The following is a 27,846-nucleotide window of genomic DNA, read 5'->3' as shown; positions in this document are numbered from 1 at the left end:
CAGCCGGGAGTGAAAAAGCTGAGCAAAACTGCAGGGCCCTGAGTTCACGCACTGGTACTAGCACCATGCTAAGTTGTTTTTTCATAATATGTTACTAATGTCTCTTAATACTGTCAATATTTATCTATTAACTTTATATCTGGGAACCTTTGGGCTTTGTTTGTTTGGTTTGGTTTTGGTTTTTGGTACTGGGATTTGAACTCAGAGTCTCATTTGCTGGCTGGCACCCTGGTACTCGAGCCCTACCTTCAGTCAACATCTTGCTGACTGTTTTGGAGATGGAGTCATTATCTCATTTTTCTGCCTCATTTGGCCTCAAAACACAATCCTCCAGCTCTCAGCTTCATGATTAGCTAGGATTATAGGCTTGAGCTACCAAGCCCTAGTTGTAACCAGGACTCTTGATTAGCTGCAGGCCTAAGAGTTTATCTTTAAATTCTTTTAGTTTATCCATGAAAATTGTCTGCAAATAAGAATTTTTTTTTCTAATTGTGAAACTCATACCTACCCATCTCCTTCTCTTTTATAGTCATATTGATTAGGAGTCTGATACAAAATTGGGAGAAGGTTTAGTATGCTGTCTTTCTCTTGACTTTAAATTACTTTTATGGCCGCTTGTCAAAAACAATATTTATTGCAGATTTTTATAGATACCACTTAGAGGGTTAGAGAGTGATTCTCCATTATTGAAGCAGTGTTATTATCTCATATGCTAGCCCTGAATCTATTTTGGTCATATCTAATTTTTTCGGTCCATTAATGTGGCAAATTACATGAAAATTGTTCTTATGTGAAGTCATTATATATGGCTAAATTTGGCTACTTAGTATATTGTTTAGGATTTTTCATCTATGGTCATAGTTACGTTGGCCTTTCCTTTTCTTTCTCCTATTGTCTTTGTGTGGTTTTGGTAAAAAGTTTATACCAGCCTCATAAAATGAGTTAGGAAATATTCAAGCCTTTTTGCTTCCTTAGAACTGAGTGTGTGAAAAGTACAGTAAATATATCTATTTTTGAAAAGTTTGTAGAGTTCATGCGAAGTTTGTGTGTGTACTAGTCCCAGGACTTGAAGGCTTGAACTCAGAGCCTGGGTGCTATTATGAGCTTTGTTTTTTTCTTTCTTTCTCAAGGCTAGCTCTCTACCATTTGAGCCACAGCTCCACTTAATTGGTGGTTAACTGGAGATAAGAATCTGGCTTTCCTTCCCTGAACTGGCTTTGAACCACAATCCTCAAATATCAGTCTGAGTAGTTAGGATTACAGGCCAGGGCTACCAGAGCTCAACGTTATTCTATGTGTGTGTGCATTTATTTTTTTCATTTGTGCCCATCCTGAGGCTTGAACTCAGGGCCTGGGTATACTCTCTGAGCTTTTAAGCTCAACTCTAGCAAACTACTACTTGAGCCACAGCTCTATTTCCAGCATTTTGGTGATTAATTGGAGTTAAGAGTCTCAAGGACTTTCCTGCCTGGGCTGGCTTTAAACTTTGATCCCCAGATCTCGACCTTTTGAGTTGCTAGGATTACAGACGTGAGCCACTGGCACCTGGCTCTGTTGTATTTTTATAATCTATTTTACATACTTAACAAATATTGGTGCAATACCTACTCTCTGCTGGGCAATATTCTATGTACTTTGCAAATACTAATTCATTTAATCATTGTAACAACTTTTTAAGATTAGCATCATCTTTGTTTGACATATGAGGAAACTGAGACATAGAGAACAGTAGTTTTCCCAAAAGTACACACTAACTCAGAGAGCTACCATTCAAACCACACAAATGGCTTCAGAATTCATACTTTTAACCACTATGCTCATATCTTTCTAATACTGGTTTTCATTCCTAATTTGGATTATTTATGAAGATTCTCTATCTTCTTAGAAACTCTTACCAAAGTTCGTCAATTTTATTAGTTTTTGTAAAGGACCAGCAGATTTATTAGTAAACTTCATTGTGTGTCTGTTTTCTATTCCATGTTCTTATTTTTATTAATTTCTTCTACTATCTATGAGTATTTTATATCTTCTTTAGCTTGAAACTCAACTCCTTTCTTTTGGGGCTTCTTAAGGCTATAAATTTTCCTCTAAATATTGCTTTAGCTGTATAAGTTTTCATTTGAAGTCTTTTTGTTATTATTCAAGTTAAATAGTTTTAGATTTTTCTTATTTCCTTGACACATAAATATGCTTTTAATTTTCTGAAGATATATTTTAAAATAATTTTAATTGGTGTCTAGTTGCTTTTTAAAATTTATTTATTTATGGAAATACTTTCTTATTGGTAGTTTGCAACATGGCCAGATTTTAAAGATATTGAGATGCTTTACCTATTGGTCTATTAAGTAATAAGAAATGATAGACATCTCCTTATTTGATATGGCCTGTCAGTATTGCCTTTGGGTTTGGTTTCTTGCCTACTCTCGAAATTTTAACTGTTTTCCCATTTCTCCTGATATTTGGGTAGCATGGCTAGCCTATGTTAGATTCTGCTGGGACATGGCTCAAGCAGTAGAGCACCTGCCAGGCAAGTAAGTATAAAGCGACTAGTTCCACTGAATACAAAAACAGTTTGATATTTCCTTCTGGTAGGGTTGGGAATTCACTGTCATCCAATCAGATAGTGCGTAAATTTCTTAGCTTCTGTTATATGAGCCATATGGGATAATGTAAATTTATACCATCAGATGTATTACAGTCTTAACGTTTCTATTTTTTAAAAGATACCACCAGCGCCATTGCCAAACCGAGGGCTTGTTAGGCAGGCACTTTTCCACTGAACTAAGTCCCCACCCCACAAACGGTTTTTGTTCATTTATTTAATTGACTGATTGTTTCTGCAGGAATCAAACCCAGAGCCTTGTACATGCCAAGCAAGCTCTCTGCCACTAAGCTACACCCCAACCACCAAGGATTTTTATTTTGAATTCTCTTATCTACCCTCCCCACCTACAACCCCCAGAATCTAGAAATGACAGCCAAGCCTTTCGCAGACTCTCTAGACTGGAATGTTGTATTTCCAGACCCCTTTTCATGAACTGGGCAATGCTTTGACGTGTCACATTAAATCACACTGTGTACTTGCATTTTGTAGAAAAATAACATTTTCTTTTCTCATTTGGCATTTCGGCAGCAAGCTGACCTCTTACCGTGAGTGCTGCACGGCCCTGGCCAGTGACTCCAGGTGTTACGCCTTGTTTCTGACGCTATTAAACACGCACCAGCAGAAGCAGGTCAGTCCCCTAGACCTAACGCTTGGTGTCCTCAGAGTGGTTGCCCCCGTGTCCCTGCGAACCCCTGTTGGTTGATTTTATGTTTTATAATCGCTGTGGTGGAAATCCTAGTCTGGCAATGTGAGTGGAAGTTGCTACAGCAGGCAGTTAGCTACTGAGCTCCAGAATGGGGTGCCTGCCTGAGATGCAGATGTTCTAGCATCCAATCCTGATTTAGAGGGGGGCGCTGAAAGTGTGGTTCCTCCTGGTGATCCACGGACCACCTACAGGAGTCATCTGGGGGTGAAGTTGGGGTGCCCTGGTTTAGCTTTAATGTTGAGGGCACACAAACAAAATAAACAGGGATCTCTAAGGACTCGAATGTAGACCCAGCACCAAAACCTAAGCAGTACATCCATGACCATTGTCACTTCATTATGATTAAGAAGAACTAACCAGCCAGGTGGTGCTGGCTCACATCTGTAATCCCAGCTACTCAGCAGGCTGAGATCTGAGGATTGTGGTTTGAAGCCAGCCCAGGCAAGAAAGTCGGTGTGAGATTCTTATCTCTAATTAACTACCAAAAAAGCGAGAAGTAGAGCTGTAACTCAAGTGGCAGAGCACTAGCTTTGAACACAAAAGCTCAGGGACAGTGCCTAGGCCCAGAGTTCAAGCCTCAGGACTAGCACAAAAGGAAAAGACCATCTGAAAACTTAGAAGGCAGGCAGGTGTGGAGTGGTAGGAGCATGTCCTGACAGAGTCACAGAGGGGAGGGGAGTACTGTTTAATGGCCTCAAGGTTTGATGCTCTAAAGTTTCTCCATGTTTGAATTTGCCATTGACTGATTGATTAGGAAGCAGACACTAGGAGGTTACCTATTAATGTGTAGATTTCTGTGTGACAGGTTCACTGCAAGGGTTATGATTTTATTGCTTTGCAAGTCCTTAGCCTGGTGAATATTCTACCTAGAACTCTTATCCTAATGTGTTTTTTGTTGTGGTGGTGGTTGTGGTTGTCTTGGAGGCTTTTTTTTTTTTTTTTGATTGTTGGTTGTTTTGTGTTGCTGGAACTTGAACTAAAGGCCTGGGTGCTATCTCTGAGCTTTTTTGCTCATGGCTGGTGCTCTTTGAGCCACAGATCTACTTCTAGCTTTTGGGAGGTTAATTGGAGATAAGAATCTCATGGACTTTTCTACCTGAGCTGGCTTTGAATCTTGAGTCTCAAATCTCAGCCTCCTGAGTAGCTAGGATTACAGATTTAAGTCACTAGCACCTCACTTCCTAATGTTCTTTTAAATACTTGTAAATTTAAAATTCTGCAGTTGTTCTTGGAGCCAACTTTGTTATCATATTGATTTTCTCCCTAATGAGATAGATAATATTAAATGTGTTAATTTTATCTTAATAAGGGGCATATTTTTAACCTAAATAAAATTACTTTGACTATTCGTTTGCTTATATAAAAGATTGAAATGTTACAAGGTTTTGTTTTTGTTTTGGAGAGGCAAAATCATTTTATTTTCCACGCAATTTGAGCCAGATCTCCTTGACAGAGTGTTACACATTTTCTAGAAAGGTTAATGGTTTTCAATTATCACTTCGATTTCTCTTGTAGTAAGAAAAGTACCTAACTTATATTTCCCTCAAAACCAAAATACTTTGGAGAAGCAGAGAGAGTTCAGGTTACAAGGAGGTAATTATATGCCCCAACTACTTCCTAAAATCATAACCAAAACTCCCATATGTCCATGTAAAACTATTTCTTTTGCAGTTCTGCGAATGGTTAGTATTTCAGCAGACACCTCCCCTACTACTGGGCGTTCCTAAGGGATTGAGACTTTGTCTTGAGAAACCTAAGTGTTGCTACCAGCATAGACTTTGAGGTCTTGGAGGAAAGAATTTAAAGTATGTAAAAGTGCTTTGGAATCTGTAAAGTGTCATTAAAATGTTTTCAAGTATTCTTCCTTCAGTATTTACTTTCCTCTTCCTAGTTTGGAGGAAGAAATGAGGAGAATTTTCCCCATACTTTTCACTTGGATGGGCTGACATAAACAATAACAGAACAGAAATCACAGCTTGTACCCTGGGCCCAGGTAGCTAGTTAAGTGTGATTTGTTTATCTTCCTTTTCTTGGAATAAAAACAAAATTGCAGAAATCCCATACCACAGTGTGATGGGGGTGTAGTAGTGGTGGTATTATCTGCAGTGCTTAAAAACATTTTACTCTAAGTGAGATTGACTTAGACATTGAGGTTTAGAACTTGATTTTTTGAAACAAAATTCAACCCCCCAGGAACTGGCTCAAATAGAATGACCACTTCCTACAATAATTTCTGTTTTAGCTCTAGGAAATGCTTCTACAAGATTAACTTGGGTTGTGGAAATATACTTTGGAGCCTTTGTATTCCTTAATTGTGCACAGTTATCACCAAGTGATATCACAAAGAATTGAAGGCCTTATCTCTATTCTGAGAACCTAAAACTGCCTGTAAAGCATTGCCTTTAAATCCTGGGAACTACCTTTAGACTTTTTTATTCTGTTTTCTGTTCCAAAGGAACTTATATAACTGTCAAAGAGCTCCAAAAAAAATTTTTTTTAATTGGCAGAACTAGAGTTTTGAACTAGGACCTTCTATACTCTGGGCTGGCACTCTACCACTTTAGCTATGCCTCCAACCCTCTTTTGCTTGTTATTTTGAAGATGGAGTCTAGCATCCCCTGGATGGCTCTGAAACTCTATCCTCTAGGCCTCAGCCTCCCAAGTAGCTAGGATTAGGGGCATGAGCCACTGTACCTGGTGAAAAACCTTCATTATTATTTTTTTAAACAAGGACCCTAGATGATTTTAGGTTTTGATTCTAACTGTGGCTTGGAGAAGCAAGTTTAACTTTCCCTGTGACAGATTACATATCTAGTACAATTAAACTAAAAGTCATGTATTTGAACAAAAAATATTGTTATGCAAAGTATCAACAGATACCTAAGTATAGTATGTCCTTGAAAATGAAATGCTTTGTATGTACTTCCACTCATAAGATCAGTACCATAAATCATAAACTCTAAACAATGAGAAACATTACCAAGGTCAGTCCAAGTATAAATGAAGACATTTCTTTAAATCCCTGTGTTTTGTGAGCATCAAAAATCATTAATGTAGGCCCAAGGAGGTAGCTCAGTGCTAGAACTGTGCTCCATATATGAAGGGCCACGAACCGCATCTCTAGCACCAAAAAGAAGCAAAAAAAATTGAAAGCCAACTTTCCTTGTCTTTTCCAAGTACATCATTCTGTATCTGTCTCCGTCCTTAACATGCGATTGGGTCCTGTCTCACTTTCTGTGTGACACTCCCTCTCCACAGATGACGTGATTGGCTGTGACTTTGAGCATCTAATGTCCTTCCGCCTGCCCGCCATTAACTCTGTGTGCAGCGGGGACTAAGTGCACACTCTACGCTTCCAAATAGGACTCTGCTTGTCACTAGGACATTTTTAGCAAGACCTGAGTTCAAGCCCCAATACTAGCCACATACACACACACACACACACACACACACACACACGTTTTTATGACTGCGCTTTGTTGTTGTTAAGGATGGTTACTCTTGGTTTTGGTTTTGTTCTTTTGTTTTGTTTTGTTTTGCTTTGCTACAGGATTTTACTTGTGTCCCAGGCTGGCTAGAGAGTCCAGGCTGGCCTCAAACTCATGAGCTTTCTGCTTCAGCCTCTTGAGATTATGTACTTGTGTTTTAAAATGACACAGAATCAAAAACTGTTTTCAAAAAAAAGGAAAGAAAGAGAAAAAGAAAAAGTCACGGAGGTTGGTACACATCTGTACATAGCATTAAAACAAGGAAATTTAAAAAACCTTTTCTATTGATAAATTAAATGTCAGCATCGCACACACACACACACACACACACACACACACACACACACACACACACACACACACACACACACACACAGAGCTCTTGAGTGATCTCATCCGTCCAGTCAGGGAGCTGCACAGGAAACTGTGGTCAGCCACTTCCACAGTTCTGGGGTGGGGAGAGGCAGGTGGAATCCTGCTTAGAACCAGGTAGCACCAGGCCAACTTCTGTTGGGAAAAATAAAGTATTTCCTCTCCCTCTGCTGTTGTTTTCCATTAAAGGAAGAAAAAAGAAGAGAGAGAGAGAGAAAAATGATATGAGAAACTACCCAAAGAGACTTTCCCATTGTTTTATACTATTTAAGGTCAAGGCTGATTTCAGCACATAAGAAGTTATCTATTTCAATATATTTAATCTGTCTGTAGCAAGTCCATCAATGAGGGGCAGATAGATTTATTTTCTAGAAATGTGCATTTATTTAGTTTTTAAGGCATTATTTTAAAATCAGATTGTGGATATTAAAGCAGGAAGATTTCTTTTTGTGTGTGGTTTTTGTTTTGAGTCAGAATCTTCCTAGATATTTTGGCCTTGAACTTGAGGTCCTCCTGCCTCAACCTCCTGAGTTCCCAGATGACAGGAGTGACCACAAGGCCTGGCTAAGCGATACAATTTCTAATCATTTTCTTCATTTAAATCCATGGCTCCCACACTCATCTTATGATCAGAATCACTTGGGGAGCTTGAGAAGTGCTGGTTCTCAGGACCTACCCTGGCAGATTCCGGTCCAGGACTGAGGTGTGGCCCAAGAACCTATGCTTAGTATTCTTCTCAGAGGATTCAAATGAGCACTGGGTTAGGAAACCTATCCTCTGTGTTACTAAGGTGGTTTCTTAAAACACTTTCCTCCAATGTTGATAGCTTTGAGCTTCCCACAAAGCCCCAAGAGATTTCAACATCTTTTTCAGTGTGACTAAGTAGGAAGCAAGTTGACAAGACCGAGCCAGGTGTCCAGATCTTTTCCCCCAGTAAGTGGTAAGTGGTAACCAGTAGCTCAGGATAGCCTCTGATGTCAGTTTGTGAGAGGTTATTTTTGCTTGGTTGTTTGTTCTTGTTTTTGCAGTGCCAGGGATCTAAGCAAGGTCCTTAAGGCTGGATAAGTGCTCTATCACTAAGCTGTACCCCAGCTAGAGAGACAGAGTCCTCATCTAAAGCCACAGTATGTTAGATTCTACCCCAGATTATCTCATCTGAGACACTCTTCAAGGAGGGATGAGCACAGGCCCTCGGAACCCTCAAAACTGCCTGCCCAAGATGGGAGAGAGCATGTTGAACACAGCTACCAAGTTTTATTGTTAAAATAATCACCCAGTAGCAGGTATGAGAGTGCATGCAGTATTTCTGTAAATGTGATGCCCTGTTCTGAAAAACGGCAGCCTATGCCCATATCTACAATTTCTAACTTTGCAACAAACAAATGTGAGGGGGGTGAGCTCATTAGCACAGTTTATACCATCTCTTTGGCCCATGGCCCTCCATAAAATGAGCCTTTGGTCCGCATATGGGGATTGTAGTTTGGTTACTGAACAGTTAGCACAGCTGTCTCTCTTGGTCCTTGCCTCTAGCAAGAGAATTCAGGCTAGACTCAAAAGTGTTGTGAAAGTGATAGGAAAGTTTATTAGGAAAGAAATCTGGCAAAGAAAGGAGACAGTTTTGCAGTATGATACCACAGGAAGATATTTCAGTTCCTCTTCAGCCACCTTCAAGGTGTAGTCATGAGCATTAGGATTCAGCACAGGAAGATTTAGGGGCAGGGGACAGAGGTGTGCCGTTAAAAGAGTCCCAGTTACTGGTTTGACATGATTGGTCATTATCTCCATTCTGGTTCCCCCAGGTTCTAGAGAAGTTATTTTTGTCTTCTCTGGAGGGGAGCAATCTGGTTTCCATGAGCTGACTTTTTCCAGCTCTGGGGAGCAACCTGATCATTATTGGTAATTGTCCTCATTTGGGGGTGACCTGGCCCTGCAAGGCTCTGCTGTTCCTTTGGGGCTGGTTTTAGTCCCTAGTCATCAAGATATTACTGATCAGCTCTATCTTTACTGGAGCCCAAGGAGATTGCAGAGTGATTATGGAGAGAACAGCTTAGAACAACGACAAACACAAAATGAAGGCACAGATGCCAGGCTTTTCTTCTTGCTTCTAGTTAATTCGTGGCAGCCAAAAAAGAATTTAAGCGCTGTTACAAATATACTTTTGACATACTGAAAGTGTGCTGTCTCTAGGGTCAGAACAAACCCACGAGCCTTTGGGGTTTGAGTACGTGTTGGGATTGCCTGGGAGAAATTCCTATCGTAGGTCCAGTGTACAGAGAGGCGGGAACTTGTGCATCTAGAGGGTTGATGATAGTATCTTCCCCTCAGAGACCTTGCAGTCTCATCCTCCACTCAAAGTTTCCTCTGCATTTCCCACCACTCCCAGCTCACTGCGAGTGCTCAGCTCATCAACAGTCTCCATGAAGGAGAATCTGCGTGGTCCTCCCAGTTTTATAATGGACTTCCACAGGGAGAACAAGAGACTTTCGTAGGAAGTTTCTTTGGCTTCCGTCTCTGCGGCTCATTTGTCCAAACTCCATGTCACAACAAATGACTCCAGTCCCTGTTGGCACAAACACTCAAAAGTATGGCAGCATTTCTCTTGGCTTGATGCACATTGAAAAGAGTTAAGTAAAAATGCTGACCAAAATTCAGTTAAATGACAAATCTCATTTAAGAAATATGCACATATTGTCTGCTTTATGGTGTAAACTACATTTGGTACAAACCAAATGTGCAGACAGATGGGCTTAATAAGGGGGGGCAGGGTGCTATCAGCTCGGGAGGCAGCGCGGCCTGCAGGGGGGCGGGGGGGGGCTCTGACGTCAGCCTTGCTACATTTTTAGCAGTTCAGCGAAATCCGTGTGGGTTTGTTTTTTTGGAAGAACATGAAGGGATTTTCCTCATTTCTTCTGTAAATATCTACTGGGCAAGAGATCTACTGAAAACTCCTCAAATAAGGCTTATGTAAGACTGGCAATTTTTTTTTCTTTTTCTTTTCTTTGTTTTTCTTTTTCTTTTTTTGCAAAATGTCACCCATGGTGCAACAAGAAGGATCCTTCGTTACCTTCCTATCGAATGTTCATCGGTCCTCTCTGTCTCTCGGACCCTGTGGCTCTGTTTCGTTCATTTAGATAGGGTGAATTTCTTGGTTCCAGAGGCAGGACCCTCACTGGAGCTTTGCAGACACTGGGAATTGCCAGCCCCATCTTTGCTTGTGCTATTTTTAAGGTCCCTCCTCCCTCATACCATTGTGACTTCTTTTAGGGTAAGTAGAGGCGGGCGGGGGCGGGGGGCTTCCTCCAGCCACGTAGCATGCTAAGCCCAGATCACAATACCACCCTGATATTCTAGCTCTTCATCTTTCATGCACCCCCAGTCTTCTGGCAGTCCCAGAGATAATGTGCGACCTTTCTTTCCCCTCCGTCTTCTCAAGGGCCAGGGGATTGGTTAGGAAGGCGCCTCCACCCCTTCCCCCGTGCCTTTGTATAGCAGCTTGGCCCTGCTCGCCCTCTGCCTCCTCCCTGGCAGGGAGCAGTGGCTGTCTTCCCAGCCCCTCTGCAAGGCACATTCAAGTGGATGCCAAGAGCGCTTGGCTGCGTTTCCCCTTGGCCTTGCTCCGCACCCCTGACCAGGCAGACACACTATAAGCCCTGGATTTGTTTCCCCCTCTCTAGCTCCTACTGCTTTGCCCTTGTGGAACTGGCGCTTCCTGAACTCCGTACGAAACCTAAGTGCCTGACTGACTGATGTCTGTGGCGTACAAGTGAATTGAACCTAATGGCCCAGTGGCATTGCCTTGGCACTGGTGGGGGGTCATTGCACTCAGAGAGTGGGTCCTTGATAATTGGTTGCTGCTAGCATGGATAGATGGCTAGAGGAACTCAGTCTAGCTGCTTCTGGTTTTAAAGCAATCTTCTTATTACATTGTCGATTCTGAACCTCTAACATCTCTGAGAGCGCCACTATTTTTAGGCCATTAGTTGCTTGACCGTTAGTGCTCTGAGGTGAAATGGTATTTTCCCGGGGGGTGCACAGTCTGTCTTCTAGGTTGGTCACATTTATCTGTTCATCAAACCACCTATCCCTAAGCTTTGAGTTTTGTTTACAGGCAGGAAGTCTGATATATTATGCAAATTGCAGATCTTCGCTCTCAGAGGCAAGAGGTTTCTCACCCGAGTTTAAGACATTCTGATCAATTTCATTTTCTGTTTCAGAGAGGGTTCAAGCCAAATGCCGGTGGCTCATGCCTGCAATTCTAGCTACTCAAGAGTAGCCAAGTTATGAGGATTGAGGTTTGAAGCCAAGACTCCGATCACCAATTTACTAGCAAAAAAGCTGGGAGCAGAGGTGTGGCTCAAGTGGTAGAGTGCCAGCTTTAAACAAAAAAGCCAAGTTAGTGTGGAGGCCTTCCGTTTAACCGTCTCCCCTCCCCCCCCCCAGGGTTCGAATGTTAAGCCCATTTACACCTCCTTCAGGTTCAATTTGTCACCAGAGGTTGGCCTCTCCTCCATGAGTGGAGTCTGCAGGGGGAGTTTACTCTGTCTGTGACGGCTGGACAGCCCCTACTGCGGTGGTCAACATCACACCTCAGCTGATTTAGGGTGCATGCCCGCTTTGGCCGGCCCTGGGTGGGGCGCTTGGGGAGGTCATGCGGAAGTGGGCCTCAGACCCAGATGGCGCCTCAGACGCTGCCTTTGGCAGCTACCTAGACAGGAGATGTCTCTGAGCAGATGGATGATGTAAGCTGTGTTTGGGGAAGTGGCGTTGCTGTTCATCACTGGGTGGCTGACAGCATCCACAAACAGCCTCCCAGACAGCCAGCGCCTCTCTCCAGGGAGAGAGGGGACTTCGGGGAGATTTTTGAGATGACAGAATTGAGTGAGATCAGGAATGATTGAGAGATGTCCCCAGGGCTGGAGGAGTGGGAGTAAGAAGTGGGGTGGAAAGGCGTGGACATTCAGAGGGGATTGTTGGAAGTCCTGTCTCTCCTCTCACCAGGGTGTGATTTGGGAGCCACTGAGTCTCTTGAAGTCTCAGTTTCCACATCTCTGAGGAGAGGTTGAGTCTCTCCTGTGAAGTAGGCTTTAGGCCGACACCTCTTCCATGAAGTGTGACTTCAACGGTTGCTGGTGTTCCTAGAACTTGGCATAAAGTATTCTGCTCAGCAGTTCTGCTCCTTGGTTCGTTCCAGTTAAAGTAATTTTATATTCGCAGGCTTGCGGGGCCATAACACTTAGTAACATGTGTGATTACTGGGCAGAGCCTGTTAACCTCAGGCAGAGATCCCACAGGCTAGAACTGGCATGCTCACTTGTCATCAGGCCTCTTACAATAGATGAACTTGTTTGTCTGAGCTCTGATTGGCTGTAGCTGTTGCTAAGCTATTTGGTTGGAAGCAAAGTTAGAAAGCCAGTGTGCACTGGTTATACTAGACCGCCTTGGTGGGGGGAGGCGGGGGGGGGGGGGAGGACCTCCCCTGATTCATCTTCATTTTGTTCTTTCAAAACCACATAGTTGTGGTATGAATATGCAACTTTGTATTCAGTTGAATAAAAACATTATAAAAGTACATGTTGATTTATGGATGTGTGAAAAGAGAGGAATGGAGAATTGTGTATGAATGCACTTTTCTGCTGTGGAATTGGTGGTCTCTCTAAATCCGTTCTTCTGGTCTTGGTTTAATTTCTATAAATCCTCAGGATATTTAAAGTCAATTATACTTTGTTGACCCGAGGTGGATCAGGCTGGGGAACAATAGATCATCTCTCCATAATAATCCCCAAGCCAGGTCTGGGTTCTGTGGGGACACTTGGTTCCGAATGGAAGCCAAGGCCGCCCGGGGCGGGGAGAGAGCCTTGCAGAGCCCCTGCGCTCAGCCCCCTGTCTCAGAATTCCAGGTGAGCCGAGGTGAGCATGGCAGGGGGACAAAGGAACGCCAGCCCTTCTGCTTCCCACCATTTCACACTCCCTATCCCGCGGAGAATGAGAAGGGAGAGAGAAAAGAGGCCTTCGCCAACCCTGAGGAAGAGGACAGATAGAGTGTGCAGAGCCATTGCTGGAAGCAGGGCGCTGCGAACAGTGCAATCTGCCGTCTCCATTTGTTGATCTCGCATGCCATCCCTCAGTTGGCAGGGCTGCTGCCAGCAACCACCCCCTCTTTTCTCCATCTGAAGGCGGGGAGGGAGGAATGGTGACAGTGTTAACTCTTCCTGCCCTACAGCACAGATGACTCCTCCCCCCTCCCTGTGGGCTTAGTCACACTACCACAAAGGGACCACAGAGATGTAACCAAGAATTGGAGATTGAGGACGAGCCTGAGAGAACTTTCAGTAAGAGAAAAGTAAGCACGTAGTCTTCCCTGATTAGACCACACGTGACAGTGGATAGAGGAGATCTGAGTATTGAAGAGCACTGATCACTGAGATAACCCATTTCCTCGCAGACTCGGCGAAGAAGGAGGTCCAGGGCTGGAGGAGTCGGCTGGGTTTGACTAAGAGAAAAGCAAAATAGCCCAGCATCCTTCCCAACGTGCACCACCTCTTAGGGGGTAAACGGACCAGTCCTGGTAGCTACTTACGAAATTCCTTGGAAAGGCATCTCAAATCATACCCAAATGCCTTTTGTGAAAGTGAAAGAATTCCCACAATCTAGGGACTGCAGTGAAGTCGCAAACCTGTTCACGTAAAACCGCCATCAAACGTGCTGTCTGGGCTTTGGATGTTGGCAGTAGTGTTGTTCAGGTGTCAGAGTGGAAGTTGTCTTTCCTTCTAGTGAATTAGTCCATGTGGATATGCAAAGCCTTAGAACACTGCCAGCCATACTCAGTGTTAGATGATATTACTATTACTAATAACTAGGAACCGTTTTCAGAAGTAGTTCTGGTATAGAGTGTCTAAGCTGAAAAAACGTTAACGTTTCCACAAAGCTTTGCTTATAGTCCTCAGATATGAAACCGAGCTGGGAATGGTGGATTATGCCTGTAGTCCCAGCTACTCAGGAGAATGACATCGGTAGGAATGTGGTGAATTTTGGTGATCTGAATTTTGGAATGTGGTTCAGGTCCAGCCTGAGGAAAAGGTCATGAGACTCCTCTGTCCACCAATAACTGGGCATGGTGACCGCACTGCTCAGCCCAGCTTGGAAACTGAGATCCAGGAGAGCCTGGGCCAAAGAGCTTGTGAGAACTCTGCTTCTCAACAGAAACAGCTAGTTATACTACATGCTTAGCATACCTGCGATAGCATGAGTATAAATGGGATGATGACTGTTTAGGTTAGACCCTGTTAGGAAAACAAAAAGGGCTAGACGTGTTGTTCAAATAGTAAGGCACTTACATAACAAGTGTGAAGTCCCAAGTTCAAACCCCAGACCTTCTAGAAAGAAAAGAAGGAAGGAAGGAGGGGGCAGGGAAAAAAAGGAAGGAAGGAAGGAAGGAAGAAAGGAAGAAAGGAAGGAAGGAAGGAAAAAAATATGAGACAGAATTTTCCATTAGGATCTTAATTCTTATAAATCCTCTGTGTCCTGTTGGAAAATTGCTTTTCTGTGAGGTCTGACTTGGATGACCTGCCTTCAAGGCTTCCTCCTTCCAGAGCCCGTGGAAGGGTCTTTGCTGTTGGGAATTACTTTAAGTAACTATTGGTTTTCTGTGAAATGGGATTTAAGTATCATAAATGGTGTGTGTGCTTTTGTAGATTTAAGGTTTATAGACCACAAGTTCTTTGGGGAAGACTGTCCTAGATATATCTCTAGTGACTCTTGCCCACTACCTGCCCTTGTGCTCCTCCACCCCAACATGGTCCACCTTGTTTCCAAGTTTGAACTTGTCATTTGTGTGTGTGTGTGTGTGTGTGTGTGTGTGTGTGTGTGTGTGTGTGTGTGTGTCCAGGGGCTTGAACTCAGCCTGGGTGCAGTCCTTTAGCTTTTTTGCTCAAGGCTAATGCTCTACCATTTGAACCACAGCTCTACTTCCAGCTTTTGGGTGATTTGTTGGAGATAAGATTCTCACAGATCTGCCTGTCCTGTCTGGCTTCAGATCTCGGCCTCCTGAGTAGCTGTTGATTACAGGCATGAGCTACTGGCACCCACCTTAAGTTTGTCCCCTTTTCTGCATTTTCCCATTAGCTATTAGTATTTGTTGACAGTACATGAAAAAGGGCTTGATGCAATACCTGAATCATTTCTCAATACAACCTGAGCATTGCCCTTAGTTTTTCTCATTCTGTCTCACAATTCAGTATTTTCCCCTTTTTGCAAATGGCCCAGAGAAGCTCAATCCCTTGTGGGAATCTAGACTACCCGGCTCTTCAGCTAGAATGCCTCGTCCTCTTCGCTGTCTGGTTCATCGGGGACCCAGTTCAGTCTTTGCTACTTCTTCCCAGAGGTTAGCCCTGTCTCCTCAAATACATTGTCAACTCCTCTGCACACTGTGTCTCTTACTTGTTTATGTGTGTGTCACCCCTGACTCCTTCCCTGATCCAAGCATTGTCTAGGCAATTGTGGGGGGGAGTGCGGGGTGGGGGGTAAGTGAGGAGCAGGTTTTCCTTGCTGGATTGCCTGGCAGAATGCTTTGAGATGCCCTGTTCCAGAAAAGAATCTCTCTGTTGGACTGGCTCCAGATCTTGCCATGGTGGGAGGCTCTGTCCTCTGTAAATGTTGGCAAATGGCTCCCAGCTGCACACACAACAGCCTTGATGCTTCCGTGCCAGTGAGTGTCAGGGAAAACTTCTTTCAACAACAAGCAGGAACAAGTTGGTACTGGCAGAGAAGTCCTAGGCAAATCTAAAAGTCATCCTTTACCCTTAATCCTGCACAGTCTCTTTGCCACACTGAATACACTGCGATGCGCCTCTAGGGTCCTATGTGGTCCTCCTGTACCTAGATGAAAATGTCCCCAGTACTTTGGCCCCTTCTCTCCTTGAGGCTGCTCCTGACTACTGACCTGGCCAACAGACTCAGGTCTACGGTAATTCCATTGGGTAGCACATTTATATTTTCAAAGAAGAGAATTCTTTAGCTGTTCTACTTGCTAGCAAGCAAGTGAAGCAGAGGAAGAGACCCATTAAATGGCACTCTATATGGGAGGTCAGGTCTGGATGTAGAAAGGATTCCAGAGTCTTGGCAATCCTGGGTTCAAATCCTGCTCCACCCCTCACCAGCCAAATGACCTGGATGGCTTCCCTGAGACCCAGTGTCTGGGCTGTAAAAGGACCCAGTACCTGGCATGACAAAAACCAGCACCCAGGCAGGTTTTAGTGAGTGTTCCTTTAACATCTCCTCACAGGTGAGCTAATTAACCACCACGAGCAAGACTTATCTTAACCCATGTTTGTGCAGTGAAGAACCTAATTGTCTTCATGTCTTTAATTTTTAAAGTAGTCTCAGCTTGGGTTTTAAAAACCATTCTAACGTCGGTGGCTCATGCCTGTAATCCTAGCAACTCAGGAGGCTGAGATCTAAGGATCTCCGTTCTGAGGTTCAAAGCCAGATTGAGCAGAAAAGTCTGTAAGACTCTTATCTCCAGTAAACTCAGAAAAAGCCAGAAGTGGCGCTGTGGCTCAGGTGGTAGAGTGCTAGCCTACCCCGAGCACAAAGAGGCTCAGGGACAGTGCCCAGGCCCAGAATTCAAGCCCCAGGACTGTAAAACAACAACAACAAACAAAAAACAAAAAACACCTTTTTTTTTTTTTTACTGTAAAATATGGATTATATACAGAGGAAGGCAAGAATCTCAGATGCACACTTTAGCAAAGGTTGCTTGTGGAAGCATTAGTCCACTCCTGCTCTCATGTGATTTTGGTATGGAGCAGTAGTGCTCAGCAAGGGAAGTATCGCCCCATGAGAGATGTAGACATCTGGAGAGATGCTATTGGACTCGATTAGGTAGAGGCCATGGGTGCTGCAAGAAGGCCACCTACAACAAAGAATTATCTGAGCCAGATGGGGTGGGGCATGCCTGTAATCCTTGCACTGGGGAGATTGGGTTTCATGAGGAGACCTTGTCTCAAGCAAACAACAACAACAAAAACCCCAAGAGTTTTCAAGCTACAAAAGTCAGTGGTGTTGAAATCAAGAAACCCTACTGTAATGCAATCCATGATTGGGAAATGTCTGAGTTTTTAGACAAAATGCTACAACAGGAAGTGGATTTTTAGGAAAAGATATGGATACTTAAGAAATCTGCTAGTGGCAAAATTTAGATTTACATGACGCATTGAGATCACGCAACTAGTTATTCTTGGAAATTAAAGAAAAATAACAAGAAGACACGGGGGGGGGGAATAAAAAGAAAGGCCACCCAGAATTTCAAATGGAGGAGCTAAAGTTAAAAGACTTTGCTGATCGCATCAATCAGTGACTGTTTCACAGCCCCCAACTGCTTTTAATCGCCTCTGTCAATATGCACCCATCCTGGGAATGGATGCATTGGTGGAAGAAGCCAGATGTGTTCCATTTTATTCTTAATTAAATGACAAATAAATTAAGTGTAACCGTATTCTCTCCAAGTACTTGTTCCAGCCTCCTTGCACTTGTAACTCTTTTTTTTTTTTTTTTCCCTTCTTCAATCTTTCACTTACTGCAGGATTTAGTCATTCGGATTGTTTTTATTCTTGGCAATCTGACAGCAAAAAATAACCAGGCTCGGGAACATTTTTTCAAAGAGAAAGGGAGCATCCAAACTCTGCTGTCGTTGTTCCAGATGTTCTCCGAGCTGGATTTGCGCTCCCAGAGGCTGGGGTGTGCCGGAGGAGGGCAGCCCACCCCGCAGAGGCTGCCCTCGGAGGCGGAGGACGTGCTCATCAAGCTGACCCGCGTGCTTGCCAATATGGCCATTCACCCTCGCATTGGCCCCGGGCTAGCTGCCAACCAGCAAGTCGTGGAGCTGCTGCTGACCACGCTGGGTAAGATCCCAGGGCGCCAAGACAGTTGTGTGGCTGGGGTGTAGGACGATTTGCCTAATTCTAACAAGCCGCCTTAGCTGCTTAAAGAACGTTCCTCTTTTGTTCATAACCACTCTAAACTTCACCCAGGTTCCTTTAAAAAGAAAGACAAACAATCATGTAGATCATGACTAAAGTCCATGGATCTGGGCCCTTTCCAAGGGTGAATTGTATAGTAAATGAATTATATTTCAGCTCAAAACAATCCTACCAATCAAATGGGCAAAAGTTGGCTAAACTAACCACCAAAGGTTTTAAAAATCCTAAGTTTTTTTCTCCTGGGGGAATCCACACGAATAACGTTAATTTATTTTTTCTTCTTTCAGTTCTTAAATTCTCTGTGAACATTTCCCAGTCCTTCAGGTCCCATCCTTCCCCCTGTATTAATTAGTAGCTAGCAGAGGCTGCCATAACAAAACATACGGACTGACAATTGAAACTTACTTCTCACACATCTAGAGGCTGAGAAGGGGAAGATCAAGGTGTTGTGTGTCTACAAGTCCTCATGACCTCCCCTGTGGGAGCCCTTGGGATAGGAACATATTCATTCTCTCTCTCTCTCTCTCTCTCTCTCTCTCTCTCTCTCTCTCTCTCTCTCTCTCTCTCTCTCTCTCATTCCCCCTTTTACCCCACCTTCAGTGCTGGAGATCAAATCCAGGCCCCTGCACTTGCACAAGCTAGGCAGATGCTTCATCACTGAGCTATATTCTCCAGTCTTTTCACTTCCTCCTCTTATCAAATCACAACCTACTGAATTAGGATCCTATCTTTATGACCTCATTTAATCACATATATTTCTAAAAGTCCTGTCTTCAAATGCAGGCTGAGGCAGGAGCCTCTCAAATTCATGGTCAACCTGGGCTTCATAGAGAAGACCTGTGTCAAACATAGGAACTGATAGCAACAAAACCCACACATATACATGGGGTTTCCCTCAGAGGCTGTGATTCATCGTCTCCCCGCCTGGCCCTGTGGCAGGTGTGGGGCCTTCCCCCTCAAGCATGCTTTCACTAGGGTCTAAGCTCCAGCCATTCAAGGCAGGTGTTGGTGGGAAACCTGTTCTCTGTGGCTAGCCAGGACTCCTGAACTGGCCTTGTCAGGGCAGAGTGTGAACTCTTGTCTGTTTTGTCTCCTGAAAGATTTTACCTCCTCAAGTCACCTTTGACATCTTCCCTTTGTGGGGCTCATATGCTGGGGGCTTTCTGAACCCCCCAAGTCCTATGGACTTGGACTATGGAAAAGGTCTGCCCACAGCTCTGTTGTGCCCACCAACCTGAGGTCAGGGCAGCTGTTGCCCTTGCCCCGCCTGAGTGCTCTTGCAGTCACATGGTTTCCCATGGTCCTATCCTTCCATCCTGCCTCCAACATCCTCCCAGAGGAGTTGCTTATACCCCGGGACTCACCTCTACTGGCCACCCTTATTAATGAAGACCAGTGTCATTTTCATAGTCATCAAGAAGGCTGAATCAGAACCAGAGATTTGGGCCTGGACAACAGAGCAAATGTCAGAGCCCCTCACAGCCCCGAGTCAGTGATAGAGTGCACTTGTTGGGAATGGATCATTGTCCAAAGAGCTCTAATGGGGACTGAGCAATGTTGAGCCTTGGCCTCCACAGGGCGCTGTGTGAAGAGCAGGACGGTAGAGCCAGGCAGCCCTGGGTTTAGATGTCTGCATTACTGAAACCCAGCAGGTTGCTTAATCTCTACGTCTTGGGATGTTAGGACACTACTGGGTACATAAGTTCATCTGTCAAAGTTCCTATTCCCAGTGTGATGGCATTTGGAGTTGGGGCCTTTGGGCAAGGATGTGAGGTAGGGTCCCTCATGCTGGAAAGGACACCATTGTTCTCCACCTGTCTCTGCATGGGAGGACATGGGAGAAGGGTGGCCAGCCCCCAGTCAGGAAGAAGCGGCTCGCTAGGCCCTGCCTGCACTGGCCCCCTCAATGTAGACTTCCTATCCCCAGAACTGGGAGCAAATCAATTTCTCTTGGCTCACGCCACTTAGTTTCTGGTATGTCTTTATGGCAGTCTGAGATCACCTTTAGAGAATAACTATCGTGGACTGAACCGCTTATTATACATGCATTTGAGGCCAGATTCGTAATACCCTTCCAGGCAGGTGAATGCATGCAGAGGGCTTGGCGTGGCTCAGGATGGCTGCTCGGTAACAGTGAGCGCCACCTCCCTTCCTTCCGAGGCCAGAATTCCTTTTCTGGCTGCTCAAGTGGGTGGTCCGCGGGGAGGGGGCGTCCCTCTCGCACTACTGTCTCCTAATGAGTTCTTCCAAGGCAAAAGCAGCAGCACATCCCTACACACTGCCTTAGGTCTCAGTCATTAGTCTGGAAATGGAGGGAACCAGGCTGCAGACCTCCTGGCACTGGGCCTTCCCCGGAAGTACCCCTCCCCCCGCCCCAGGAGTTGTCATTCTAGATGTTTCCTCTATTTACCTAACAAACACTTAGCACACCGTGGGTGCCATGCACTATTTTAAGTCCTTTTTTGAACATGAACACATGTAGAGTTTATAATAATTCTTTAGCAAACATTCCACCATCACCTGTGCCTTACAGTCAAGAAACCTGAAGCCCAGGGAGGTTAAAGAACTTGAGCCAGGCCGCAGAACCAGGAGGAGGCACCAGGGTTCTTACTTCAGAGTCAAGGTCCAAATAAGCACAGAGCTATCTGGGGTCCTGTTTCTCTTCTTTTACCTCATCTTTCCCAAGACAGCTGACATTCTTTCATAGGTCCTAAAATCTTGAGTCTCCTACAAATATTTCCTTGCTATAGAAGCCATATCAAAGTCCATGGTAATGTAGGTCTCTAGTTTCCATGCATTCAGGCTACAGAGAAGCCAGTGAGGGCCTCATCTCCATTTTGGTTCTCCTCATATTTCTAAAGTGTGTGCTGTATAGCGTCTCCGTTGCTGAGGATGAGGGGGCTCCAGGATGAAGGCCACGCTAAGTCTTCTATGGTTTAATAAATGACTGGTATAACAAGTGGCTCTTTCCCTTGATTTAAAGCAAAAGAAAGCTACAGAAAAAGAAAGTTAAAGAGTGACCACTAAATCAGAAAACGTAGGAGCTTGACAGTCCCCATCATGGCTAATGGTCCTTCGACTTATTCCCTAAGGAATTTTGGGTTCTTCCAAGAGGATGGCCTGGAGTTGAAATCCTCATGGTCTCAGCATCCTGAGTACCTAGGATTACAGAAATGGGCCACTAGCACCCAGACTTCTGGCTACTCAGACTTCTGAGTTACTTAGTGTGTGGTCTCCCCTCGCCAGGGATGGTGCCTTACTTTGGGTGCATTTTCCTGCAGGCAGAGTCCCAGGAAATAAAGTGGCAAACAATACTCATAAGTCTTTTGCACAGATCTTGCCTGGGGCTGGCTTGTCGCTAACTCCATGCATGATAGCTATGGTATCATTAGTTCTCCTTCTGAATTATGTCCGCTGATCGTTTCTGTTTCAGAAAACAAGTCTCTTGATGACTGTGAGGAGCTGGTGATCAATACAACAGCAACAATCAACAATCTGTCTTTCTACCAAGTGAAGAACTCTATCATCCATGACAAAAAGCTCTATATTTCTGAATGTAAGATTCAGCGTTAGTGTGGGCTCATGAGGGCTTAAGGACTTGACCTTATTAACTGAGATGTATACCTGGGGATGTTTATCCTCTGACTTGTGCCAGAAGTATCTGAGAGAGTAATCTCTCTCTAAGAAATTACAATATGGAAAATTTAGTTTCTTAGTTGTTGCTGAAGTTCCTTTCAGTTTGCATTTTATTATCTTTTGATTTGAAAGTTGTCAGTATTTATGAGGCTGATTTCATTCACTTAAACCTTAACTGGCACTGTGTGTGTCTTTCTCTGCTCACCCAACCTAGTGCTCTTAAAGCTTCTTGTGAGCAACAACATGGATGGAGTCCTAGAGGCTGTGCGTGTGTTTGGAAATCTCTCCCAGGACCATGACGTCTGCAACTTTATTGTGCAGAACAATGGTAAGCAAGTAGCAAATTCATAAGCATGCACTTCTTGCTAGGAATAATTGGCTCAGTAGTTTCACCCAAGTTAGTGCTTTACATTCTACCCTATGTATGAGAGTTCACCATCCTGAAGCAGACCCGGGCAACGTTTCCTCCTCATCCTGGATGGGTGGAGGAAGAGTGTGTGTGTGTGTGTGTGTGTGTGTGTGTGTGTGTGTGTTGAATGGAAACAAGCAACCTACATCCATTTCTGCCCATGGGAATGGACACAAGAGACATTTTCCAGAATACACTAGCATATCTGTCAGACTTTGCTTGTAATTGCAAGAATTGGAAATGACCTAAGTGTCCAACAGCCTAGAAGAGATAATTATGTGTAATGTATTTTGGTGTATAAATATGTATGCTTGTGTGACAAAATGTTGTATAGCAATTTAAATAAATTAGACGTTTGTATGTCAACATAGATCAACCATAAATGTGTAGTGGGGAGCGAAGAATAGAGATAGGAGATTAGAGAGAGAATGTTGCCACTGTAAGCTTTTAAACATGTTGCTTACCTGTATGTCTGCAGGATGTTTGGAAATGATAAAACTCCATGTGTGGGACAGAATTTACCATTGGAAGGGAAGGGTTGTTAAAGATGTAAAGCTTTTTTTTAATTGACAAATAAGAATTGTACATATCATGTGCCCTGTGAAACATGATGCTTTGAATATAATTTATTTCTTAAATTAGGGCAAGTAGGCCCCCGCGTGTTTATATTACCATACTTTTGATCTGTCTCCCATCTTTTGTGTAAAAGGAATCACTTTGGCCAGGTGCCAGTGGCGCGTGTCTGTCGTCCCCGCTACCTGAGAACGGGGGGAAGGGGGGCTCGTGTGCGGGGGTGCTATGGTGTGTGCCCATCCAGCCGAGCGGCATGGGAAGCTGGGATTGGGCGGATCCTGGCACCCGGCCAGCCTAGGCAAAAAAGTCTGAGAAACAGAAGGGAAATGGATGCCGTGGTGTGTGCCTGTGATTTCCACTTTTAGGAAGCCTAAAAGTAGGCAGATCGTGGCTCAGGCAGGAGGTGAGACTCGATCCTGAAAATAACCAGTGATAAACAGGGCGCAGAGGGGTGGCCCAGCGGTATCAGGACTTCCAAAGCAATAATAACAAGTACACTTAAAATTAATTACCCATGTTCCTGATAGAAAACTTAGGTAACAAAGCTATGGAACGCAACAGCAGAGAAGCGCTAACATGTTGCAATGTGTTCTTCAGGGTCTGCAGAACATTCGTATGTAATTGCTGTGCCTTTGCCAGGCTCCTTGCCCAGCCCCATCCCCAGGGGCTAAGGCCGGCCCCGGGCAGCAAGCCCCCGCAGGCGCACAGGAACGGGGTGCAGGTGGAGCTCACACCTTTCCCCTCTCTCCACCCTTTGCTCTCACCTCCTCAGCTGGGCGGGATGACAAACCAGCACAGCAGTTCCTAGTTCTGCTTCCTAGGAGTAAGGGGAAATGAGCCTTGGGCTGCCTCGCCCTGGGAGGTTTCAGCCGAGGCCCCATCAAGAGCTGACCCTCTTCCCCCCACGTAACCAGGCTGGACTTTTAGACTTGCTCCCAGAAGTTCAAAGGCCCTTGAGAACAACCAGAAATAGGGATGGATAGCTCCTGTGCTCCTTCTTTTCCACCCCCAGAATCTCTGCGGCAGCCATGGGAACAGAGCCGCTGGAGTGGGTGATAGTATCGGAGAGAGGATGTGGGAAGCCAAGAGTAGGCCCTTAGGAGAGCTAGATGTTGGGGCACCCACTGCAGGAAGATGGATAAAGACCTAGGAAGGCTGGGTGATGGCCCTCCATGAGGCTTCCGGTTTGGCAAGCGACTCCTTCCTACTTCCCTTATGCCATTTGGAAAACGAGCTACAGCTGGGGCCCCCTCCCCCGGGGCTTTGGCTGGTCTGCATTGGTTCTCTGTCCTCACAGTACACAAGTTCATGATCGCGCTGCTGGACGCCAAGCATCAGGACATCTGCTTTTCTGCCTGTGGTGTTCTGCTAAATCTCACCGTGGACAAAGACAAACGCGTCATCCTGAAAGAAGGAGGTGGTATTAAAAAGTACGTTTAAGGCACTGAGTCCTGAACTCTTGGGTTCAGGGGACGTAGTTTTTCCTGGGAACTTTGACCCGTAGTTCATTCACATTAAGTAGAGGTATTTCAACATTTGGAAAGTCCTCCTATAGCATGAAAAAGGGAATTTAGAGTCTATTGGACACAAAATAATTCCGAAATGAATTATTGCTACTTTGTAGCCACTTGAATTTGGAAATAGGAAATGATTTTAAATGATTGCTCCATTATACCTCACACATATTATAGAAGGATAACTAACCATCATGCCATAAAAATACAAAACTAAAAGACAGAGTCCAAGTGAGTAATGTTTGTTTGCCTTTTCTTCACTCAGGTTACTGGATTGTTTAAGAGACTTTGGTCCTAATGACTGGCAGCTGGCTTGCTTGGTGTGCAAGACTCTATGGAATTTCAGTGAGAACATCACGAATGCTTCCTCGTGTTTTGGAGATGAAGACACCAACACCCTCTTAGCCCTGTTGTCATCATTTTTAGGTAAGAATCCTCATGGTAAATCTGTGAGTTTTTATCAAAGGGAGATAAGCAAAACTTGTTCTGTGACCCATTTGGACAAAGGCTGGTACATACAGGATGTCTTGTTGTCTATAAACAAAAAAAGTACTTAAGATGACTGTCATTAGGAATTCTCTGGAAGAGGCTGAATGCTATGTATTTATAGTGGAGACCAAGAAAATGTTTAACTCTTTGGAAACTTGGAAAGTAACCCCTTTCCCCAGTTTTCTTAAGCTTCATAAATAGATTCCAGCATGTATCTGTTTGTGTTGCTTTAAAAAAAGGTAGACAGGGGACTGGGGATATGGCCTAGTGGCAAGAGTGCCTGCCTCGTATACATGAAGCCCTGGGTTCGATTCCCCAGCACCACATATACAGAAAACAGCCAGAAGTGGCGCTGTGGCTCAAGTGGCAGAGTGCTAGCCTTGAGCAAAAGGAAGCCAGGGACAGTGCTCAGGCCCTGAGTTCAAGGCCCAGGACTGGCCAAAGAAAAGGTAGACAGGGGCTGTGAATGTGGCTTAGTGGTAGAGTGCTTGCCTAGCATGCATGAAGCCCTGGGTTCGATTCCTCAGCACCACATATATGGAAAAAGCCAGATGTGGTGCTGTGGCTCAAATGGTAGAGTGCTAACCTTGAGCAAAAGAAGCTCAGGGACAGTGCTCAGGCCCTGAGTTCAAGCCCTAGGACTGGCAAAAAAAAAAAAAAGGATACAGTCATTAGGCAAAAAAAAAAAAAATGTAGACACTGTTATAACTTTGAGAAAATGTGGTTAAGAGCTACTTTGCATGAAGTTATGGTTTTAAGTGAATGTATAGGATTTAATCAGTGGCTGTGGTAATTACCATGTGGGGGAAGGGGCTGTAAAACGAGTTTGCACCCCAGTGGGCTCCTTATCCTGAAATGGTAGAAACTGAAGGCCTACAAACTGAAGAGGAATACTTCTCACGGTTAAAAGTATCTTCGGCTTAGGGTAATTTTTTTCCTGCCTGGGTTAGGTCTAAAATGAGTGATTTGGTTAAGAGTGGCGTGTTTGCAATCTTCTCATTTCCCCGTACGGAGAAAAGGTCGCCGCCCAGCTCAGCCAGGCATGGGACTGGCAAGGCTGTTTACAAAGGGTCCATGTGATTTAGTAGCCTTGGGCTGTACTTCTCTCGGCTTGTGATTTGAACAAGAGAGCCTGACAGACAGCCTGAGTTTCCGTCTCAAAATTATGGACATGATAATCTCTGTCCTTCTCTGGGGAGAAAATTGTGAGGCCCAAACAAGCAAGTGTTCCAAGGGCACAGTGGGAAACCCAACGGGCTTGTAGTCAGGTGGGTCTGAACTTACCTCTTTGCCTTTATCCCTTCCATGTGTTTAGACCTCGGGCTTAGACTCTCTGAATTTACGGCTCATCATCTCTAGGTTAGGAATCATGGGCGTCTGCTCTGCATCGTGAGGATGGTATATAAGCCGCTATAGACAAAGAGGCTAGTACTGTGCCTGACATCTAGCAAGACCTCAAAAGATGGCTACCGTGAAGCTGGGCGTGGTGGCTCACACTTGCCATCCCAGCTACTCAGGAGGCTGAGATCTGAGGATCGTGGTTCAAAGCCAGCCCGGTAGGAAAGTCTGTGAGACTTTTATCTCTGGTGGTTACCAGAAAACCAGAAGTGGCACTGTGGCTCAAGTGGTAGAGTTCTAGCCTAGAACTGAAGAGCTCAGGGACAGCGACCAGTCCCAGAGTTCAAGCCCCACGACTGACAAAACAAAAAAACCAAAAGGCTGCAATGCTTTGTAAAGTATATGAATATATTCCCAAACAGGAACCAAGATTCAGAAGGTGTTGGAAGGAGTCGGAGTTGCTGGGTTGTTGTGAAGTTTGCTTTTTCCAGCTACATACACTTTGGAGTGTATTTTAAAAACAGAGTATGAATTTTGTTAAAGCATGGTTGGAAATGATCAACATCTATAACCCCTTTGTGAACATTAAGCTTTGTTGGGTTGCAGGAAGCAGAAAATGCCTGCTCAGATTGCCTTCATTCAGTTCTGGGTTAGGGGAAAGAAAGCATTGAAATTAGTCGTGGAATTAAAACACCTGTCCTACCTAGCCCAGGCCTAGGCATTCAGCTTCAGGAGCTTGAGAATCTGGTCTGAAAAGTTCCTTGGGTGAGTCTGGTAGGTAGCTACAATTGAGGGTCCCCTCCCCTCTGGTTCACGAAGGGGTTTAAGGGTTTGCAGGGGAGGAAGAAGTCAGGAAACAAGGGGTCACCTGAAGGCTCCCGGTATGGCTTCTCAGAAGCCAGAATCCTCAAAGGTCCCCCCAGAAGCAGGCAGAGCAGCCGCGAGCCCCAGCCCCACATCCACCAGGCTCTGTGGGACCATGGCTTCTGCACCTTGAGCTTGGCTTTGGGTGCATTCAGTGCTTGTCTTTGTGCATCTCTGGCGTTGGCACACTTTTCTGTGCCTCCTGTTTGGGGAGAAGATGTGACTGGCTCAGTGATTCACTCTCCTGTGGCATAAAGCTTTTAGATGCCTCAGTGAGAGGCCATCTGTGGCTTCCTTTGTTACCTGGCTGAGGCAATCAGCCATAAATAACAAGGATGGTGGTGCCACACAGCATAAGGGCCAATCAGCAAAGGCTGTGGGCGGGGCCAGCTGCTCAGCAGGGCCAGAACACCCTGAAGGCGGTTTTTGTAGTTGGCCTACACCAAAGACTCCATGCCCAACTTTCCCTTGTGGCCACCCCCTTAAGCCACCCCAGCTTCTGGCCTTCACACATGCTTATGCCTGTTTCTGCCCTCACAAGCCCTTCTAGAACTTTCAAAGACCATGGTTATGACTAGTCATAGGAAACTTAGAGTTCTTACCTAGCCGTTAATTATGGCCTGTGTGCTTTCTCCTGTAGTACTGTTTTATAACTTTTCTTTTCCCACTTGGACTGAGCCACCATTTAGGAATAGGGTATTGCCTCATACAAAGTAGGTACTTGCCCAGTGATGTGGATCCGGCTGACAGTGGTACCTTTGTTTTAATACAGCTGTATACATTTATTTATGGTTTATTGATTTGAGACAAGGTCTTGCTGTGTGGCCCAAGCTGGCCTCAGACTTTTGATCCTCCTCCCTCAGCCTCCTGAGAGTA

At 44.8% G+C, this 27,846-nt stretch overlaps 1 protein-coding gene across 2 annotated transcripts in view; it reads left to right on the top strand.

The window, feature by feature from the left end:
* Armc2 (armadillo repeat containing 2) overlaps positions 1–27,846 on the top strand; it is a 101,765-nt gene that overhangs the window by 65,412 nt on the left and 8,507 nt on the right. For both annotated transcript variants that reach the window (XM_048353721.1, XM_048353720.1), the window contains 6 exons: positions 3,134–3,233; positions 17,751–18,069; positions 21,581–21,703; positions 21,998–22,111; positions 24,063–24,195; positions 24,545–24,705. In XM_048353721.1, the coding sequence (XP_048209678.1) occupies positions 3,134–3,233; positions 17,751–18,069; positions 21,581–21,703; positions 21,998–22,111; positions 24,063–24,195; positions 24,545–24,705 (950 nt within the window). The remainder of the gene's footprint in view (positions 1–3,133; positions 3,234–17,750; positions 18,070–21,580; positions 21,704–21,997; positions 22,112–24,062; positions 24,196–24,544; positions 24,706–27,846) is intronic.

This window comes from Perognathus longimembris, chromosome 9, assembly GCF_023159225.1.
Source record: "Perognathus longimembris pacificus isolate PPM17 chromosome 9, ASM2315922v1, whole genome shotgun sequence".
Lineage (NCBI taxonomy): Eukaryota > Metazoa > Chordata > Mammalia > Rodentia > Heteromyidae > Perognathus > Perognathus longimembris.
The sequence above is the reverse complement of the archived record's forward strand: the minus strand, read 5'-3'. Positions and strand labels throughout refer to the sequence as shown.